Source organism: Oncorhynchus keta, chromosome 34, assembly GCF_023373465.1.
Source record: "Oncorhynchus keta strain PuntledgeMale-10-30-2019 chromosome 34, Oket_V2, whole genome shotgun sequence".
In the NCBI taxonomy this organism is placed as follows: Eukaryota; Metazoa; Chordata; class Actinopteri; order Salmoniformes; family Salmonidae; genus Oncorhynchus; species Oncorhynchus keta.
The window spans coordinates 22,753,092-22,776,306 of NC_068454.1; the positions used below are offsets into that span (position 1 = coordinate 22,753,092).

The window sequence follows — 23,215 nt, forward strand, 5'->3', positions numbered from 1 at the left end:
GGATTATCCCAGGACGCGAAGGGGAGGAACTATGACTTTAATGGAGTGGGGTCCACGTCCCGAGCCGGAACCGCCACCATGGACAGACGCCCACCCGGACCCTCCCTATGGTTTTGAGGTGCGTCCGGGAGTCCGCACCTTTGTGTCACGCCTTGGTCATTGTATTTTGTGTTTTTTCGTTATATATTTGGTCAGGCCAGGGTGTGACATGGGTTTATGTTGTTGTAATTCGTATTGTGGTTTGTTGTTTTTGTATATGTATAAGTTATTTCATGTATCACGATCTTTGTTCATTAAAGTCAGGAGTAACCACTACGCTGCATTTCAGTCCGACTCTCTTTCCACAAACGAAGAACGCCGTTACAGGGACTGGTGCACTTCACAAAATAGATGCGTGTGCTAGAATGGAGGCCTACAAACCTGACTCAGTTACACCAGCTCTGTCAGGAGGAATGGGCCAAAATTCACCCAACTTACTGTGGGAAGCTTGTGGAAGGCTACCCGAAACGTTTGACCCAAGTTAAACAATTTAATGGCAATGCTACCAAATACTAATTGAGTGTATATACACTTCTGACCCACTGGGAATGTGATGAAAGAAATCAAAGCTGAAATAAATCATTCTCTCTACTATTATTCTGACATTTCACATTCTTAAAATAAAGTGGTGATCCTAACTGACCTAAAACAGGGCCTATTTACTAGGATTAAATGTCAGGAATTGTGAAAAACTGAGTTTAAATGTATTTGGCTAAGGTGTATGTAAACTGTACCTTTCATGTTACCATTTATATACAGTAGCCCAGCTGGAGTTCCTATGTCATCAACATGTTCCCAGCAGGTTCTGATAAACCACCCCCCCCCTCTTCAATCTCCATATCATCTTCCTCTTCTTCCTCCTCCATCTCCCTTATCTCCTTCTCCTCCTCCCCTCTCTATGTACTCCTCATTTTCCTCCTCCTCTATCTCCCCCTCCTCCTCCTCCTCCTCCTCCTCCTCCTCCTCCTCCTCCTCCTCCTCCATCTCTTCATTTCTCATGCCCGAATGAGCGCTCAGGGGAGGCTGATGAGACCAGCATTTCATTTGTTTAAACAAAATATGCATGAAATTAATGAAACCAACGTTTATCATCTTAGCACTCTAGTGTAGTGGAGCGTGGTGCAGACAGAAATGTTGTAGATGTGTGAGAGCAGTCAGCCAACCCATCTCACCGCGGCATTGCCAAAGAAACTATTATGTATGGCTGACTGTATTGTACCATGCAGACACAGCATTCCAAATGTGTTTTTCTATTAATTATCCTGTTATTGTATAGACCATGTTTTATTTTGAACCCTGAACATGCACTGTCTCACTTAGCATAGAGCATGCAGTAATTACCTTATACAGTATACAGGAAAATCAACTAACATAAACACACACACGTATACACACACACGCACACACACACTAGGCTCTGGCCTAGAGTTCTATGCTACCTGCTGACTTGTTTGATACAGCTTTTTGGCATAGATCTGCCTATTGTAGCAGTGAAGCTTAAAGTATCTCTAAATGCCAGTATTTCTGGTACCTGCTATTGTTGCTTCTTTGCCACTGTGCTTTTGTTGACGTTGATAAATCCATCCATTCCTATCCTGGTGCTCTCCATACTGTTACAGTGTTGGTTGTGCTTGCCTGATCGAGGGCAGATGGTGTATTGTCTGTCACAGCAGTGAGGCTGATGGGCTGCTGGGTGGCTGACTGGCTGGATGACTGGCTGGATGGGTGGGTGGGTGGTTGTGTGGGTTGGTGGGTGGGTGGATGGGTGACTGGCTGGCTGGATGGATGGGTGGGTGGCTGACTGGCTGGGTGGCTTGCTCACAGGGAGATACAGTGTAAAGATAATTTAGCTTATTATGACTGACAAAAACACTACTGTTCAAAAGTTTGGGGTCACATAGAAATGTCCTTGTTTTTTGTGAAGAGGCGATTCCGGGATGCTGGCCTTCTAGGCAAAGAAAAGTCCATATCTCAGACTGGCCAATAAAAAGAAAAGATTAAGATGGGGAAAATAACACAGACACTGGACAGAGGAACTCTGCCTAGAAAGCCAGCATCCCGGAGTTGCCTCTTCACTGTTGACAATGAGACTGGTGTTTTGCGTGTACCATTTAATGAAGCTGCCAGTTGAGGACTTGTGAGGCTGTGCTAACATAATTGCAAAAGGGTTTTCTAATGATCAATTAGCCTTTTAAAATTATAAACTTGGATTAGCTAACACAACGTGCCATTGGAACACAGCAGTGATGGTTGCTGATAATGGGCCTCTGTACGCCCATGTACTGTAGATATTCCATGAAAAATCAGCCGTTTCCAGCTACAATAGTCATTTACAACATTAACAATGTCTACACTGTATTTCTGATCAATTTGATGTTATCTTAATGGACTTTGCTTTGCTTTTCTTTAAAAAACAAGGACATTTCTAAGTGACCCCAAACTTTTGAACGGTAGTGTACGTGGTTGCACACAGATGTCTTACAGCCTGCAACACACACACACACACACACACACACACACACACACACACACACACACACACACACACACACACACACACACACACACACACACACACACACACACACACACACACACACACACACACACACACACACACACACACACACACACACACACACACACACACACACTGACAACACAGAAACATATACACTGACAACACACAAAGGCTCATGAACTGGTTGGACAGTTTTTGTCAGAAATGTTGGCTTGACATTCACAATCATGGAAATTCTCCCTTGTTTACTATTGTATGTTAATAATGATGTTAATGTGTCTATATCGTGTTTAGATTCTGCAGTTAAGGTTACATCACTTTTAGAGAAGAGACAGAGAACACAGATAATGTTCAAACACAAATTCTTATAAGAGACTTAATGTGTGATGTTGAAGGTTAAACCTCTAATCCATCCACCCACTGCTCAGAAAGACTGAGATTATTATTCTAGTCTTTATAAAAGTGAAGTTTGCCTAATGACATTCTGATCCTGAATTATTTAGCTTTCTGTCCTTGAGAGAGACAGCGATGGAAAGATGTTTTTAGAACTATAATATTTTGACAGACTCAAGTTCACGATGCTGCTGCCTGGGAGCAGTGAACTTGGAATATTGACTAAGTGATAAGCCTCAATAGGAAAACCCTGAAAAGTACTGGGAGTGAAATTCCACTCGGTTAAAATCAACAAGTATATAAAGATGAATCACTTTTCACTAATAAAGTTACTGGTATTTCAATGGATTTTATATCAGAAGGTCAATGACATGTTTTCCTATTACAGTCAAAGCTATCAACGCAATCTATCAGAATCCTCTCAACTGTCTATACAATTTGCATGCTACTGTATGCATAGTGTACATGAATTACAGAGACCCATTCACAATAAATAGCCGGATATTACACTGAAATGGTTTAGGACGGAGGGACGGGTATTTGTAATCTTATTATCTGGTGCTGCAAGCAAACTCTGGGGACAAACAAGAAGCCCTTATTGTCTGAGTGACATTGAATGGGAGAGAGAGAGAGAGAGAGAGAGAGAGAGAGAGAGAGAGAGAGAGAGAGAGAGAGAGAGAGAGAGAGAGAGAGAGAGAGAGAGAGAGAGAGAGAGAGAGAGAGAGAGAGAGAGAGAGAGAGAGAGAGAGAGAGAGAGAGAGAGAGAGAGAGAGAGAGAGAGAGAGAGAGAGAGAGAGAGAGAGAGAGAGAGAGAGAGAGAGAGAGAGAGAGAGAGAGAGAGAGAGAGAGAGAGAGAGAGAGAGAGACTGTTGACAGCAATCTGACTGCAATCTATCAGGCCTAAATTGTGCTCTTCAGCTCTGAAATAATGCTTTACTGAAATGGACCCACCACAAATATTCATCTGGGTGAAAAACTCATTTTTGTTAAGATGAGTTTAAATGAGAATATTTATGTGCTATATTTCAATTACTGAGGCGGAAACAGTGATCTATGTATATCAACATTATGCTAATAGTTATGTTTCTCTCTCCTATTCTGTTTCAGTGGTACTGCTGGACACCACCTCTGTTTTGGGAGAGCTGGGATGGAATACCTATCCCATGAATGGGGTAAGAGAGTGTATGTGTGTGTGTGTGTGTGTGTGTGTGTGTGTGTGTGTGTGTGTGTGTGTGTGTGTGTGTGTGTGTGTGTGTGTGTGTGTGTGGTGTGTGTGTGTGTGTGTGTGTGTGTGTGTGTGTGTGTGTGTGTGTGTGTGACAGGGTTCGCACAAGGTGCTTGAGGTGCTTAAAGTAATTTGGCACTCTGAAATTCAAGTACTAGAATACTTTCCTCACGTGTTTGGCACTCTGGATGCCAGGCGAGCTCGCTCATTCCACCCACACTGCCACTCAGCCAGACAGGTACAGAACTGACTGATTAGGTGCCGCCAAACATCATATCGATAGCAAAAATGCCTGGCAAATGTAGATTCAACCTGCCTGGCAGGATATTGATGTTTATGAATGGGATTTGCCAGACCCAACTAGGGATGTAGTGGAGGTTAAACGCACGTCAGCGCTGTTTACACTGCTTTATCTTTGTGAAATAGCATTTACTCACCATTTTGTTAATTATCGTTTACCTACATATTGCGTTCCCAGTGTTGATCAACACTGAGAAAGCTTATTCATCTGAGTATTTATCTCACCTATGACAAATAACATTTGATTTGATTTGATTTGACCTACCTCTGCGAATGAGTGTAATCATGAATGATTCATGTATGCTTGTTATGTTCGTCTGCTCCCCCGGATTTGCTTTGTTAGCAGCGCATTCATTTTACCACTCTGTCCAACGGGAATCTCTGCCCAAGACAAAAGACGAGAGGTAAAACGAACTACCTCAGCACAGACCTACAATAGCAACCATCAGAGAGACGCCGCTGACAGTGGGAATTCTTTTAACATCTCTACTCCTGCCGTGTCAACAGACTCTCGGAAAATGAGTGCACAGCTATTAAAGATGCTGATATTTCAGTCAGATGTCTAGCTAGCTAGGTAGCTTAAGGGCTCAAATCAAATCCAATTTAATTGGTCACATACACATGGTTACCAGATGTTAATGCGAGTGTAGCAAAATGCTTGTGCTGCTAGTTCCGGCCATGTAGCAATATCTAACAAGTAATCTAACAAATTCACAACAACTACCTTATACACACACAAGTGTAAAGGAATGAATAAGAATATGTACATATAAATATATGGATGAGCGATGGCCGAACGGCATAGGCAAGATGCAGTAGATGGTATAGAGTACAGTATATGCATATGAGATGAGTAATGTAGGGTATGTAAACATTATATAAAGTGGCATTGTTTAAAGTGTCTAGTGATACATTTATTACATCCATTTTTTCATTATTAGAGTGGCTGGAGTTGAGTCAGTATGTTGGCAGCAGCCACTCAATGTTAGTGATGGCTGTTTAACAGTCTGATGGCCTTGAGATAGAAGCTGTTTTTCAGTCTCTCGATTCCAGCTTTGATGCACCTGTACGGACCTCACCTTCTGGATGATAGAGTGGTGAACAGGCAGTGGCTCGGGTGGTTGTTGTCCTTGATGATCTTTTTGGCCTTCCTGTGACATCGGGTGGTGTAGGTGTCCTGGAGGGCAGGTAGTTTTCCCCCGGTGATGCGTTGTGCAGACCTCACTACCCTCTGTTTATCCTTATGGTTGTGGGCGGAGAAGTTGCCGTACCAGGCGGTGATACAGCCCGACAGGATGCTCTCGATTGTGCATCTGTAAAAGTTTGTGAGTGTTTTTGGTGACAAGCCGAATTTCTTCAGCCTCCTGAGGTTGAAGAGGCGCAACCTGCCTGTGTTCAACACTGTGTGGGGTGAACCATTTCAGTCTGTCAGTGATGTGTACGCCGAGGAACTTAAAACTTTCCACCTTCTCCACTACTCTCCCATCGATGTGGATTGGAGGTGCTCCCTCTGCTGTTTCCTGAAGTCAATGATCATCTCCTTTGTTTTGTTGACGTTGAGTGTGAGGTTACTTTCATGACACCACACTCCGAGGAACCTCATCTCCTCCCTGTAGGCCTTCTCATCGTTGTTGGTAATCAAGCCTACCATTGTTTTGTCTGCAAACTTGATTGAGTATGGAGGTATGCTTTGCCACGCAGTTATGGGTGAACAGGGGGCTGAGAGCGCACCCTTGTGGAGCCCCAGGGTTGAGGATCAGCGGAGTGGAGATGTTGTTTCCTATCCTCACCGCCTGGGGCAGCCCGTCAAAAAGTCCAGGACCCAGTTGCACAGGGCGGGTTCGAGACCCAGGGTACCCAGGGTACTATGGTGTTAAATGTTGAGCTGTAATCGATGAATAGCATTCTTACATACGTATTCCTCTTGTCCAGATGGGTTAGGGCAGTGTGCAGTGTGATTGCGATTGCGTCGCCTGTGGACCTATTGGGGCGGTAAGCAAATTGGAGTGGGTCTAGGGTGTCAGGTAGGGTGGAGGTGATATGACCCTTGACTAGTCTCTCAAAGCACTTCATGATGATGGAATTGAGTGCTACTCGGCGATAGTTGTTTAGGTCAGTTACTTTAGCTTTCTTGGGAATAGGAACAATGGTTGCCCTCTTGAAGCATGTGGGAACAGCAGACTGCGATAAGGATTGATTGAATATGTCCGTAGACACACCAGCCAGCTGGTCTGCACATGCTCTGAGGACGTGGCTCGGGATGCCGTCTGGGCCGGCAGCCTTGTGAGGGTTAACACATTTAAATGTTGTACTCACGTCGGCTGCGGTGAAGGAGCGCCCATAGGTTTTGGAAGCGGGCCGTGTCAGTGGCACTGTATTGTCCTCAAAGCGAGCAAAGAAGTTGTTTAGTTTGTCTGGGAGCAAGACATCGGTATCTGCGACAGGGCTGGTTTTATTTTTGTAATCCATGATTGACTGTAGACCCTGACAAATACGTCTCATGTCTGAGCCTTTAAATTGCGACTCTACTTTGTCTCTATACTGACGCTTAGCTTGTTTGATTGCCTTGCGGAGGGATTAGCTACACTGTTTGTATTTGCTCATGTTTCCAGTCGCCTTGCCATGATTAAAAGCAGTGGTTCGCACTTTCAGTTTTGCGCTAATGCTGCCATCAATCCACGGTTTCTTTTTGGGGAAGGTTTAAATAGTCACCGTGGGTACAACATCACCGATGCACTTGCTAATAAACTCACTCACCGAATCAGCGTATACATCAATGTTGTTGTCTGAGGCTATCCGGACCATATTCCAGTCCACGTGATCGAAGCAATCTTGAAGCGTGGAATCATTTTGGTCGGACCAGCGTTGAACAGACCTGAGCACGGGTGTTTCCCGTTTTAGTTTCTGTCTATAGACTGGGAGCAAGGAGTCTATTTTACAAAAGGAGGATGGGGGAGGGCTTTGTATGCGTCGCGGAAGTTGCAATGATCCAGAATGCTGCCAGCCCGGGTCGCGCATTCGATATGCTGATAAAATTTAGGGAGCCTTGTTTTCAGATTAGCCTTGTTAAAATCCCCAGCTACAATAAATGCAGCCTCAGGATATGTAGTTTCCAGTTTACATAGAGTCCAAAGAAGATCTTTCAGAGCCGTTGAGGTTTCTGCTTGGGGGGGATATACACTGCTGTGATTATAATCGAATCTTGGTAGATAATGCGGTCGGCATTTGATTGTAAGGAATTCTAGATCAAGTGAACAAACGTACTTGAGTTCCTGTATGTTGTTATGATCACACCACATCTCGTTAATCATAAGGCATACACCCCTGCCCTGCTTCTTACCAGAAAGATGTTTGTTTCTGTCGGCGCGATGAGTGAAGAAACCGGGTGGCTGTACCAACTCTGATATCCCGAGTGAGCCATGTTTCCGTGAAACAGAGAATGTTACAATCTCTGATGTCTCTCTGGAAGGCAACCCTTTCTCGGATTTCGTCTACCTTGTTGTCAAGAGACTAGACATTGGCGAGTAGTGTACTTGGGAGCAGTGAGCATGTGCCCGTCTACGGAGCCTGACCAGAAGACTGCTCCATCTGCCCACTCTGCGGGCGCCGTTGTTTTTGGTCGCCTACTGGGACCCGACCCATTGTCCTGGGTGGTGGTCCAAACAGAGGCTCCGCTTCGGGAAAGTCGTATTCCTGGTCGTAATGTTGGTAAGTTGACGTTGCTGTTATATCCAATAGTGTATGTAATAAGACTTAAGATTTCCTGGGGTAACAGTGTAAGAAATAATACATTTAAAAACAAAATACTGCATAGTTTCCTAAGAACGTGAAGCGAGGTGACCATCTTTGTCGGCGCCAGGTAAACATTAGCCAGGTAGCTCGCTATAACTAGCTGGCTAGAAGGATGAAATTAGAAGCTAACGTTGTACAGTGGTTCCCAAACCCGGGACAATTTCAAAGATTGTACTGAGTTACAGTTCATATAAGGAAATCAGTCAACATCATCAGTCTTAGACTTAACACTCATGTATTTAGTAAATAAGTAGTGAAACATGTATTATTGAGTAGAACATCGACAGGACCACAGTGGAGAGGGTGAAAAGCTTCAAGTTCCTCGGCGTACTGTACACATCACTGACAATCTGAAATGGTCCACCCACACAGACAGTGTGGTGAAGAAAGCCCAAGAGTGCCTCTTCAACCTCAGGAGGCTGAAGAAATTTGGCTTGGCCCCTAAGATCCTCACAAACATTGACAGATGCACCACTGAGAACATCCTGTCGGGCTGTATCGCCGCCTGGTACGGCAACTGCACCGTCCGCAACTGCAGGGCTCTCCAGAGGGTAGTGAGGTCTGCCCAATGCATCACCAGGGGCACACTTCCTGCCCTCCAGGACACCTACAGCACCTGATGTCACAGGAATGCCCAAAAAATGATCAAGGACAACAACCAAAAGGCAAGGTCAGTGACGGTGCATCAAAGCTGTGACAGAGAGACTGAAAAACAGCTTCTATCTCAAGGCCATCAGACTGTTAAATATCCATCACTAGCCAGCTACCACCCAGTTACCCAACCCTGCACCTTAGAGGCTGCTTCCCTACGTACATAGACATGGAATCACGGTTCACTTTAATAATGGAACACTGGTCACTCTAATAATGTTTACATAATGTTTTACTAATTTCATATGTATATACTGTATTCTAGTCAATGCCACTCTGACATTGCTCGTCATAATATTTATACATTTCTTATTTTGAGATTTGTGTGTATTGTTGTGAATTGTTAGATACTACTTCACTGTTGGAGCTAGGAAGACAAGCATTTCGCTACACCCGTAATAACATCTGCTAAATAAGTGTATGTGACCAATAACATGTGATTTGATTTGATTTGATTGGTACGTTAGTTGTTTGTATTTTCATGAGGTTGTGGCAATATACTGCCATCTGTTGGTGACCAGAAATAATTGCATAATAGGACCTATTACAAATTGATGTTACATGAAAATAAATATTAGTGCTTGAAAAAGTACTTGAAAGTCCTTCAATTTCACTTGCCACTGTCTGTCCATATCCTGGTGTGTGTGTGTGTGTGTGTGTGTGTGTGTGTGTGTGTGTGTGTGTGTGTGTGTGTGTGTGTGTGTGTGTGTGTGTGTGTGTGTGTGTGTGTGTGTGTGTGTGTGTGTGTGTGTGTGTGTCCAGAATTTGTTCAAATGTTATTTTAAGGGTAAGGGTTAGGTTTAGGGGTTTAGGGTTAGGCTTATTGTTATGGTTATGGTTAGGTTTAGGTTTTGGGGGGTTAAGATTAGGGATAGGTTAAGAGCTAGGGTTTGGGTTAGGTTTAGGGTTAGGGAAAATAGGATATTTAATGGTCAAACATTTTTACACTCCAAAAGGTCCTAAAATTTCATGAAAACAAAGCTGTGTGTGTGGGTGTTCTCAGCTCTGTTGTATTTCAAGACCTCTAGAGAGAAAAAGTATAGAACTGAGTGAGATAGCACTGGTCTCTGAGGAACCTATCTCACAGCTTTTTTTCAATTCCCAACTTCGCTCAATACTAAAGGGCCATAGAAAGTTATAATAGACTCTTTCAATGTGAGTGAAAAGAAACGATTTGGATTCAATTTGGGATGTCTGATACGAGCACGACTGGGTCTAACATGACGTGGCTGTGTGTGAATAGAGTGGATGACTGTCCGTTCATACTGGAAGACCTAGGTCTGTATTTGGGATGTCTGGTACGAGCACGGCTGGGTCTAACATGATGTGCCTGTGTGTGAATAGAGTGGATGACTGTCCGTTCATACTGGAAGACCTAGGTCTGTATTTGGGATGTCTGGTACGAGCACGGCTGGGTCTAACATGATGTGGCTGTGTGTGAATAGAGTGGATGACTGTCCATTCATACTGGAAGACCTAGGTCTGTATTTGGGATGTCTGGTACGAGCACGGCTGGGTCTAACATGATGTGGCTGTGTGTGAATAGAGTGGATGACTGTCTGTTCATACTGGAAGACTGTTCAGATTACCTCTTGACAAACTGTTTCCCAGTAGCTCTATAAGTGAACTCTCGAACCTCTCCCTTCATCCCAGTAGCTCTTTAATAACTTCTCTCTAACGAACATTAGCCCATTTAATCCGCCGGCAGGTGGTTTGAGTAAAAAAATTAAATTGAATGACATTTTTTCAATCGACATTGAAATGGCTAAAACCTAATGGAAACTGTGCAGAAATGACAATGGCCTACATTTATAGTCTCTTCACTCTGTCCAGCTTGCTAACAGTCATCGAATGAAAGCTAGACAGTCAGGGAGGATTCAAAATTCCAAAAGCGATGGATAAAGAAAATGTAATACATTTTAAATCCGGCTCTCTGGACCTCCATGAAGAATAAATGCGGCTTGCGGGGAAAATGAGTTTGACACCCCTGCCCTAACCTCCTCCCTCTGTCTTTATAGCCTCTCCCCTCTATACCAGCCTTTCGTCTGGCGGATCCCATTTCTGCCTCTGTATTTCTGAGGCTTTCACTTTCTTTACCTCTCTGAAACATTCTCTCTGTGTTTCTATGTCTACCACCCTGTCTCTATCTTCTTTACCTCTCTGAAACATTCTCTCTGTGTTTCTATGTCTACCACCCTGTCTCTATCTTCTTTACCTCTCTGAAACATTCTCTCTGTGTTTCTATGTCTACCACCCTGTCTCTATCTTCTTTACCTCTCTGAATCATTCTCTCCGTCTTTCTATGTCTACCACCCTGTCTCTATCTTCTTTACCTCTCTGAAACATTTTCTCTGTGTTTCTGTCTACCACCCTGTCTCTATCTTCTTTACCTCTCTGTGTATCTATGTGGCCCTGACTGTCCCTAATCTATAGCACATTGTATCTATGTGGCCCTGACTGTCCCTAATCTATAGCTCAGTGTATCTATGTGGCCCTGACTGTCCCTAATCTATAGCTCAGTGTATCTATATGGCCCTGACTGTCCCTAATCTATAGCTCAGTGTATCTATATGGCCCTGACTGTCCCTAATCTATAGCTCAGTGTATCTATGTGGCCCTGACTGTCCCTAATCTATAGCTGAGTGTATCTATGTGGCCCTGACTGTCCCTAATCTATAGCTCAGTGTATCTATATGGCCCTGTCCCTAATCTATAGCTCAGTGTATCTCTATGGCCCTGTCTGTCCCTAATCTATAGCTCAGTGTATCTCTATGGCCCTGTCCCTAATCTATAGCTCAGTGTATCTCTATGGCCCTGTCTGTCCCTAATCTATAGCTCAGTGTATCTCTATGGCCCTGTCTGTCCCTAATCTATAGCTCAGTGTATCTCTATGGCCCTGTCTGTCCCTAATCTATAGCTCAGTGTATCTCTGTGGCCCTGTCTGTCTATAATCTATAGTTTAGTGTATCTCTGTGGCCCTGTCTGCCCCTAATCTATAGCTCAGTGTATCTCTATGGCCCTGTCTGTCCCTAATCTATAGCTCAGTGTATCTCTATGGCCCTGTCTGTCCCTAATCTATAGCTCAGTGTATCTCTATGGCCCTGTCTGTCCCTAATCTATAGCTTAGTGTATCTCTGTGGCCCTGTCCCTAATCTATAGCTCAGTGTATCTATGTGGCACTGTCTGTCTCTAGTCTGTACCACGCTGTAGCTCTATTGTGCTATCTGGTCTAATCTATACCTCTGTGTATCTCTATGGTCCTGTCTGTCTGTAGTCTATACCTCTGTGTATCTCCATTAGAGGTCGACCGATTATGATTTTTCATACGTAGAATGTATGCACACATGACTGTAAGTCGCTTTGGATAAAAGCGTCTGCTAAATGGCATATATTATTATTATTATATTATTTTTCAATGCCGATACCGATTATTGGAGGGCCAAAAAAGCAGATACCGATTAATTGGACAATTGTTTTTACAATGTTATTTGTAATAATGACAATTACAACAATACTGAATTAACACTGATTTTAACTTAATATAATACATCAATAAAATCAATTTAGACTCAAATAAATAATGAAACATGTTCAATTTTGTTTAAATAATGCAAAAACAAAGTGTTGGAGAAGAAAGTAAAAGTGCAATATGTGCAATGTAAGAAAGCTAACTTTTAAGTTCCTTGCTCAGAACATGAGAACATATGAAAGCTGGTGGTTCCTTTTAACATGAGTCTTCAATATTCCCAGGTAAGAAGTTTTAGGTTGTAGTTATTATAGGAATTATAGGACTATTTCCATCTATCCATTTGTATTTCATTAACCTTTGACTATTAGATGTTCTTATAGGCACTTTAGTATTTCCAGTGTAACAGTATAGCTTCCGTCCCTCTCCTCGCTCCTCCCTGGGCTCAAACCAGGAACACAACGACAACAGCCACCCTAGAAGCAGTGTTACCCATGCAGAGCAAGGGAAACAACCACTCCAAGGCTCAGAGCGAGTGACGTTTGAAATGCTATTAGCGCGCTTTAACTAGCTAGCTATTTCACTTCGATTACACCAGCCTCATCTCGGGAGTTGATAGGCTTGAAGTCATAAACAGCGCAATTCTTGACGCACAACGAAGAGCTGCTAGCAAAACGCAAAGAAAGTGCTGTTTGAATTAATGTTTACTCGCCTGCTTCTGCCTACCACCGCTCAGTTAGATACTTAGATACTTCTATGCTTGTATGCTCAGTCAGATTATATGCAACTCAGGACACGCTAGATAATATCTAGTAATATCATCAACCATGTGTAGTTAACTAGTGATTATGATTGATTGATTGTTTAAGTGTCACGTTCTGACCTTAGTTCATTTGTTATGTCTTTGTTTTAGTATGGTCAGGGCGTGAGTTGGGTGGGTTGTCTATGTTCCGTTTTCTATGTTGTGTTTTTGCGTTTGGCCTGGTATGGTTCTCAATCAGAGGCAGGTGTCGTTAGTTGTCTCTGATTGAGAATCATACTTAGGTAGCCTTTTCCCACTTGTGTTTCGTGGGTGTTTATTTTCTGTTCTGTGTTTGTATTTCACCGTTCAGGACTGTTTTCGTTTCGTTCTCGTGTTTTGTTGCTTTGTTCGAGTACTTGTGTTCATTAAAAGAGAATATGAATACTTACCACGCTGCACCTTGGTCCTCCTCTCTTTCTCTCAACAACGAACGTTACAATAAGTTTAATGCTAGGTAGCAACTTACATTGACTTACTGCATTCGCGTAACAGGCAGTCAGTCTCCTTGTGGAGTGCAACGAGAGAGAGGCAGGTCGTTATAGCGTTGGACTAGTTAACTGTAAATTTGCAAGATTGCATCCCCCGAGCTGACAAGGTGAAAATCTGTTGTTCTGTCCCTGAACGAGGCAGTTAACCCACTGTTCCTAGGCTGTCATTGAAAATACGAATGTGTTCTTAACTGACTTGCCTAGTTAAATAAAGATTAAATAAAGGTGTAAAAAAAAAATTATAATTCGGCCAAATCGGTGCCCAAAAATACCAATTTCCGATTGTTATGAAAACTTGAAATCAGCCCTAATTAATCGGCCATTCCGATTAATCGGTCAACCTCTAATCTCCAAGGCCCTGTCTGTTCTCTCTCTGCTCTGTCTGCTGGATGTCAGGAGAGGAGAGGTGATTACATCATGTAGGTGGTTGTGACAGCCAGAGGCAGCAGAGAGAGAAGTCCTGTCCTGTCTGCAGCTCTGACTCCATGATTAAGCTGTCAAACCCTCTCCTCTCCCTCCTTTCCTCTTCCTCTCCCTCATCTCCTATCCACTCCTCTTCCTCTCCCTCCTCTCCTCTTCCTTTCTCATCCTTTGCTCGGCCAGGAAACTAGTTTGCCTATGAATATTTACCACGGCAAGGTGAGAGTTGCAGACGGCGAGAGGGAGGGAGGGAGGTCTGGAGGAGGTCTGGAGGGAGGGAGGTCTGGAGGGAGGTCTAGAGGGAAAGAGGGAGTTCTGGAGGGAGGTCTAGTGGGAAGGAGGGAGGTCTGGAGGGAAGGAGGGAGGTCTGGTGTGATGTCTGGAGGGAAGGAGGGAGGTCTGGAGGGAAGGAGGGAGGTCTAGAGGGAAGGAGGAAGGGAAAGAGGGAGGTCTGGAGGGGAGGAAGTAGGTCTGGAGGGAAGGAGGGAGGCCTGGAGGGAAGGTGGGAGGTCTAGAGGGAGGTCAAGAAGGAGGTCTAGAGGGAGGTCTGGAGGGAAGGAGGGAGGTCTGGAGGGAAGAAGGGAAGAAGGGAGGTCTAGAAGGAGGTCTAGAGGGGAGGAAGTAGGTCTGGAGGGAAGGAGGGAGGTCTAGAGGGAGGTTTGGAGGGAAGAAGGGAGGTCTAGAGGGAAGGAGGGAAAAAGGGAGGTCTGGAGGGAGGTCTAGAGGGCAGTACAATAGTCTGAATCCCTTGCTACCTGGTAGAAGAGAGCAGCCAATCCCCTGTCTATTAGACACAGTCAGATATCTGAGCATGGCAGGTTGGCAGCAGCTAGCTTACATCTGCTATCATACCAGGACATTATAGAGCATGGTAAAGCAGACCTGTTAGAACTATCTCTGTCTCTACATGCTACAGGATGGCCATACTTGCTTTTTGATGAGTTTTAAGTCTTTTAAAGGTGGTATGTCATACCCTTGTTGTTGTGTAGTTGTAGTGAAAAAACATCTTCAATAACTCACTTTCACACTCTGTCTCAGACCTGCAGTATAGGCCTATGTATAGCCATTCTGGATCGAAATATGAATATGCTATCCATAAACTGCATTTTTCTGACACAGTAAAAAGTTGTGAACATAAATACAGCCAACCTCTTAGATGTTAAGTTCCCTATATGGGGGATTTTGAGTGTTTCTGGACCAGTTCTGACTGACATTTTGGTGTACAAAGTGCTCTGTGAACGTTGTAGGGTTCTGTGCCAGAAAGCCTCATCTCAGGTTTCAGTGTCAGGTTTCAGACCCAACATTTGCATAGGGAGTGACGTGTCACATTTTCTGGCCTATGCAGACAAAGGAACGATTTCCTGTGCCTGTGAAACTCACAGCTTGCAATAGTGCATATGAAACGGGAGTCTAGCAGATGCAACAATAGTAGTTTAATCTTGATGTGATATTCTCAGCCAGATTTAGAGCTTTCAACATGAAAAAATATGAAATAATGTCATAGAATTGATACAATAGCACTTTTTCTGTCACAGACGGATTAAACCACTTCATGCTTAAAGCAGGAGTTGTACCGAACCTGCACATATTTTAAATGTGTCTCTACGCCACTCCGTGGACATTTAGGATAATTCTCTGTCATAAATAGTGCTAATATTGTAGTGCACAAGTATGATCATACAGTTGAAGTCAGAAGTTTACATAGACCTTAGTCAAATACATTTAAACTCAGTTTTTCACAATTCATGACATTTAATCCTAGTACAAATTCCCTGTCTTAGGTCAATTAGGATCACCACTATTTTAAGAATGTGAAATGTAAGAATAATAGTAGAGAGAATGATTTCTTTCATCACATTCCCAGTGGGTCAGAAGTTTACATACACTCAATTAGTATTTGGTAGCATTGCCTTTAAATTGTTTAACTTGGGTCAAACGTTTCGGGTAGCCTTCCTCAAGCTTCCCACAATAAGTTGGGTGAATTTAGTCCCATTCCTACTGACAGAGCTGGTGTAACTGAGTCAGGTTTGTAGGCCTCCTTGCTCGCACACGCTTTTCAGTTCTGTCCACAAATGTTCTATAAGATTGAGGTCAGGACTTTGTGATGGCCACTCCAATACCTTGACTTTGTTGTCTTTAAGCCATTTTGCCACAACGTTGGAAGTATGCTTGGGTCATTGTACATTTGGAAGACTCATTTGTGACCAAGCTTTAACTTCCTGACTGATGTCTTGAGATGTTGTTTCAATATATCCACAGAATTTTCCAACTCATGATGCCATCTATTTTGTGAAGTGCACCAGTCCATCCTGCAACAAAGCACCCCCGTGCTTCACAGTTGGGATGGTGTTCTTTGGCTTGCAAGCCTCCCCCTTTTTCCTCCAAACATAACAATGGTCATTATGGCCAAACAGTTCTATTTTTTGTTTCATCAGACCAGAGGACATTTCGCCTAAAAGTACAATCTTTGTCCCCATGTGCAGTTGCAAACTGTAGTCTGGCTTTTTTATGGTGGGATTTGGACCAGTGGCTTCTTCCTTGCTGAGCAGCCTTTCAGGTTATGTCGATATAGGACTCGTTTTACTGTGGATATAGATACTTTTTTACCTCTTTCCTCCATCATCTTCACAAGGTCCTTTGCTGTTGTTTTGGGATTGATTTGCACTTTTCACACCAAAGTACGTTAATCTCTAGGAGACAGAATGAATGCGTCTCCTTCTTGAGTGGTGTGACGGCTGCGTGGTCCCATGGTGTTTAAACTTGCGTACTATTGTTTGTACAGATGAACCTGGTACCTTCAGGCGTTTGGAAATTGCTCCCAATGATGAACCAAACTTGTCTACAAATAAAATTTGGAGGTCTTGGCTGATTTCTTTTGATTTTCCCATGATTCCCAAGCAAAGAGGCACTGAGTTTGAAGGTAGGCCTTGAAATACATCCACAGGTACACCTCCAATTGACTCAAATGATGTCAATTAGCCTATCAGTGGCTTCTAAAGCCATGACATCATTTTCTGGAATTTTCCAAGCTGTTCAAAGGCACAGTCAACTTAGTGTATGCCAACTTCTGGCCCACTGGAATTGTGATACAGTGAATTATAAGTGAAATAATCTGCCTGTAAACAATTGTTGGAAAAATTACTTGTGTCATGCCCAAAGTAGATGTCCTAACCGACTTGCCAAAACTATAGTTTGTTAACTTCTTATGGCTAGGGGCAGTATTGAGTAGCTTGGATGAATAAGGTGCCCAGAGTAAACTGCCTGCTACTCAGGCCCAGTTGCTAATATATGCATATAATTAGTAGATATGGATAGAAAACACTCATTCAAACGTTTCAAAAATTGTTTCAATGATGTCTGTGAGTATAACAGAACTCATATGGCAGGCAAAAACCTGAGAAGAAATCCAACCAGGAAGTGGGAAATCTGAGGTTTGTAGTTTTTCAAGTCATTGCCTATCGAAAATACAATGTCCATGGGGTCATATTGCACTTCCTAAGGCTTCCACTAGATGTCATCAGTCTTTTGAACCTTGTTTTATGCTTCTACTGTGAAGGAGGGGGGAATGAGAGCTGAATGAGTCAGAGGTCTGCCAGAGTGGCATGAGCTGATCACGCGTGCTCACGTGAGAGTTAGCTCTGTTACATTGTATTTCTACAGACAAAGGAATTCTCTGGGTGAAACATTATTGAAGATTTATGATAAAAACATCCTAAAGATTGATTCTATACTTCGTTTGACATGTTTCTACGAACTGTAATATGACTTTTCGTCTGAACTTTCGCCTGGACTTTCACGTCGTGAGTTTGATTGTGTACTAAACGCACAAACCAAAAGGCGGTATTTGGACATAAATTATGGACTTTATAGGACAATTTAAACATTTATTGTGGAACTGGGATTCCTGGGAGTGCATTCTGATGAAGATCATCAAAGGTAAGTGAATATTTATAATGCTATTTCTGACTTCTGATGACTCCACAACATGGTGGATATCTGCATGGCTTGTTTTGTTGTCTGAGCGCTGAACTCAGATTATTGCATGGTGTGCTTTTTCGGTAAAGCTTTTTGTAAATCTGACACAGCGGTTGCATTAAGGAGAAGTTTATCTAAAGTTCCATGCATAACACTTGTATTTTCATCAACATTTATGATGAGTATTTCTGTAAATTGATGTGGCTCTGCAAAATCACTGGATGTTTTGGAAGCAAAACATTACTGAACGTAACGTGCCAATGTAAACTGAAATTTTGGGATATAAATATGAACTTTATCAAACAAAACATACATGTATTGTGTAACATTAAGTCCTGTGAGTGTCATCTGATGAAGATCATCAAAGGTTGGTGATTAATTTGAGCTCTATTTCTGCTTTTTGTGACTCCTCTCTGTGGCTGGAAAAATTACTGTGTTTTTCTGTGACAAGGTGCAGACCTAACATAATCGTCTGGTGTAATCGTCAAGCCTTTTTGAAATCGGACACTGTGGTGGGATTAACAACAAGTTTATCTTTAAAATGGTGTAACATACTTGTATGTTTGATGAATTGTAATTATGAGTTTTATGTTGAATTTGGTGCCCTGCACTTTCACTGGCTGTTGTCATATCGATCCCGTTAGCGGGATCTAAGCCATAAGAAGTTTTAACAAGACATTTGTGGAGTGGTTGAAAAATTAGTTTTAATGACTCCAACCTAAGTGTATGTAAACTTCCGACTTCAACTGTATGTATTTTAGTTATAAGAAAGGGGAAATCTTAGAGTAAGTTGTTTATAATTTGATTGTTATTATATTTAGTAAGCATTTCAGTCATTTCAAGCTCTATTTCCAAAGGGAGTTCACCTCAGCAATTTATAACCATTTGTCCCAGACAAGTGAGTTCCAGACCTTTCTAAATCTATGCAACATTACCAGATATTATTTATGGGCATCTAATGAAACACAATTACATTTGGGTATGTCTATTTAGACAGAAATCAACATTTTGCCCTGTCATTCAAGAGGTTTAGGTGGTGGTATTATTCTCTACTATAGAAAACAAGCTTAGCCAAGTATCTATCGTGTTGTTTCCTTTAGAGAGTGGTGAAAAAGATTATCCAGGCCAATCCTGTTGGTGAACAGCCTGTGGCGTGAAGGCGTGAGAGATATGGCCAAGGGATGGACATTTTACATGTTTTTAATGTTTCAATACTCAACTAAATAAAGAAAAAGCATGCACTGGAAAAAAAACATGTGCACATTTATCTACATGACAACAGTGCTCAACAATAACTAATTTAGGATAACTATTACAAATAGAAAATCCAACTTGCAAAATGTGCACATATACAGTGCATTCCGAAAGTATTCAGTCCCCTTGACTTATCCACATTTTGTTACATTATAGCCTTATTCTAAAATGGATCAATCTACACACAATACCCCATAATGACAAAGTGAAAACACATTTTTAGAAATTTGCAAATGTATAAAAAATAAAAAACTGAAATACCTATTTCTTCAGACCCTTTGTTATGAGACTCGAAAATTGAGCACAGGTGCATCCTGTTTCCATTGATCATCCTTGAGATGCTTCTACAACTTGATTGGAGTCCTCCTGTGGTAAATTCAATTGATTGGACATGATTTGGTAAGGCACACACCTGTCTATATAAGGTCCCACCATTGACAATGCATATCAGAGCAAAAACCAAGCCATGAGGTCTAAGGAATTATCCTTAGAGCTCCGAGATTGGATTGTGTCGATGCACAGATTTGGGGAAGGGTACAAACATGTCTGCAGTATTGAAGGTTCCCAAGAACACAGTGGCCTCAATCATTCTTAAATGGAAGAAGTTTGGAACCACCAATACTCTTCCTAGAGCTGGCCACCTGGCCAAACTGAGCAATCAGGGAAGAAGGGCTTGGTCAGAGACGTGACCAAGAACCTGATGGTCACTCTGACAGAGCTCAAGTTCCTCAGTGGAGATGGTAAAACCTTCCAGAAGGACAACCATCTCTGCAACACTCCACCAATCAGGTCTTTATGGTAGATTGGCCAGATGGAAGCCACTCCTCAGTAAAAGGCACATGACAGCCCCCTTGGAGTTTTCGTAAAGACTCGCAAACCATGAGAAACTCTCTGATCTGATGAAACCAAGATCGAACTCTTTGGCCTGAATTCCAAGCGTTACGTCTGGAGGAAACCTGGCACCATCCCTACTGTGAAGCATGGTGGTGGCAGCATCATGCTGTGGGGATGTTTTTCAGTGGCAGGGACTGGAAGTCTAGTTAGGATCAAGGGAAAGATTAACGGAGTAAAGTAATAATAATAATAATAATATATGCCATTTAGCAGAAAAAAGTTTTTAAAAAAGTAAAGTACAGAGAGATCCTTGATGAAAACCTGCTCCAGAGAGCTTTGGATCTATCTGAATGTCTTTTTTTAACCTTTATTTAACTAGGCAAGTCAGTTAAGAACAAATTCTTATTTTCAATGACGGCCTAGGATCAGTGGGTTAGCTGTCTGTTCAGGGGCAGAATGACAGATTTGTACCTTGTCAGCTCGGGGGTTTGAACTTGCAACCTTCCGGTTAGTAGTCCAACACTCCAACCACTAGGCTACCCTGCCGCCCCGTCATTGACTTGCGCAGCCAGAGCCCGGACTTGAATCTAATCCAAATTCTCTGGAAAGATCTAAAATAGCTGTGCAGCGACACTTCCCACCCAACCTGACAGAGCTTGAGAGGATCTGCAGAGAAGAGTGGGAGAAACTCCCCAAATTCAGATGACAAGCTTGTAGCATGATACCCAAAAAGACTCTAGGCTGTAATCGCTGCCAAAGATGCTTCAACAAATTACTGCGTAAAGGGTCTGAATACCTATATAAATGTAATATTTCTGTTTTTAATTTTATATGAATTGACAAAAAAATCTAAAAACCAATTTTTGCTTTGTCATTATGGGGTATTGTGTGTAGAGTGATGAGGGGGGAAAAACCATTTAATCCATTTTAGAATAAGGCTGTAACGTAACAAAATGTGGAAAAAGTCAAGGCTCTGATTTCTTACCAAATGCACTGAACATGTATTTTCAGTCCATAAAAAAATCAAGTGCCATTTAAGTGCCTTTATTGAAACCGTAATATCAAATGGTTATATTATATTGTGGAAAACAATCTTCAAAATGCAGTAACCTCAGCAGTGGTGCTTGCTTGTAGAAAGAAGCCTATGACTGTGCAATGGCATAGCTTTGTTCCTTTAATTTAGCAGACAAGACAGTCAAGACACCTTTTCACAGTCAAGACACCTATTTTATAGTAAAACACATGACGTAATAGAACAGAATAAAATAGAACAGAATATGTTTTCAAGTGTGCACTAATTGGTTGCGTCTCTGTTTGTGAGCATTTCTCCTTGATTTCCTTATATGAACTGTAACTCAGTAAAATCTTTGAAATTGGTGCATGTTAAGTTTATATTTTTGTTCCGTGTAGTTTATTCTACCGGTTCTTTGCAATTTTCTAAATAGATCAACAATTCCACATTGAACACTACATGGTGATGAATTATAGACACGAAATCTGTTTGGTGAGTTGGCATATGCTTAATTATTCTTTATCAAAATAATGTTTCTTTATATTTTCAGTGGAATATTGTCTTTATTTAGGGGGGGCTTTAGCCTAACCAATTGTAAATGTCACTAGCAGTTAGCAAAGTAGCATGAGCGGAAAATAAGACAGGACGCAATTATTCCAAAACTGCAGCTTGTTGTTGGAACACGTATTTTCCTACTTCAGTCAACCAGAGTCCATTTTGAATTTGTGATAAAACTGTCGTCATTTGGCAAGGAAGGTAGCTCGTGTATCCCATCAGTTTAATACGTTTTTATAGGCATTTATTTATGTATGCCTAACGGGAGCCTGGGTGCGCACTCAGCATGCGTGTGTAACCCGCAATTGAGTGAATGAGATGCGGTGGGCGAAAGGGAATTCAGGGAGAAGAACTATGTGATGCTTGGCTTGGTTTATGTTTTCTTGTGCCCCGTACAAATGGAATACTAGAGTCAAAGCAAATGAACGTTGTCTTTGGGCAGACACAAAGCACATTCCACCAAATTCTTTTACAGTATTTAAAAAAATATTTAGCACTGGTTAACGATGGAGCTTTGATGTCCGTTTGAGTACAACATTACTCAGGCCCATCCCTAATATGGGCTCAGCTGATTCCCTGCTACTGCTGGGTGGGGATTGTTTTGTAGCCTTTTCTATTCCAGACCTGAGTGTGAAGGGGCTTTACTCTCGTTGGGGTGCAGGCAGCATAGGAAACTGATTTAGCTGTCAGTGGAAGCACACTGTAGTGTTGCTTATATAGCACCCAGCTTGACAACATAAGCATGTGTAGCACATAGGAAATCAGACCAAAACTGTGGTTAATTCACTGCTACGGGCATGTTTGGCGTGATTATCAAGGCTACCTGGGAATATTTTTTACATTTGTCCTAGGCTCAGTGTGAGACAGCTTCTCTCAATGAATAATTAAATGTATCTCAGCAGTCCCCCATCACTGGAATACTCTGGCTAATGAACAGGCGTCATCCAGGCTTCACAGACACACACACACACACACACACACACACACACACACACACACACACACACACACACACACACACACACACACACACACACACACACACACACACACACACACACACACACACACACACACACACACACACACACACACACGTACACACACACACACACACACACACACACACACACACACACACACACACACACACACACACACACACACACACACACACACACACACACACACACACACACACACACACACACACACACACACACACACACACTGATAGACACACACACACACACACACTGGGTGACTGCAGAACTATATTTACATCCTGTAGCAGAGATCCAGCCTTGTTAGTGGACATCCCACTACAGTTATTACTGGCACTTTAATTATTAGCGGCTTATTCTGCTTCAAATGTACAGAAAATCAGGGTTTTTGAATTATCCCACAGGAAAAGTATATGTAGAAGATGAATGTATTTGTTCAATTAGCTTACAGAGTCTAGAAATAGACATTACCAGCAAAATATGA

The 23,215-nt window shown here is 42.4% G+C and overlaps 1 protein-coding gene across 1 annotated transcript in view; it reads left to right on the forward strand.

Annotated features, from left to right (window-relative positions):
• LOC118366834 (ephrin type-A receptor 6-like) overlaps nt 1-23,215 on the forward strand; it is a 298,784-nt gene that overhangs the window by 14,530 nt on the left and 261,039 nt on the right. The window contains exon 2 of the mRNA XM_052493450.1: nt 4,061-4,125. Within this exon, the coding sequence (XP_052349410.1) occupies nt 4,061-4,125 (65 nt within the window). The remainder of the gene's footprint in view (nt 1-4,060; nt 4,126-23,215) is intronic.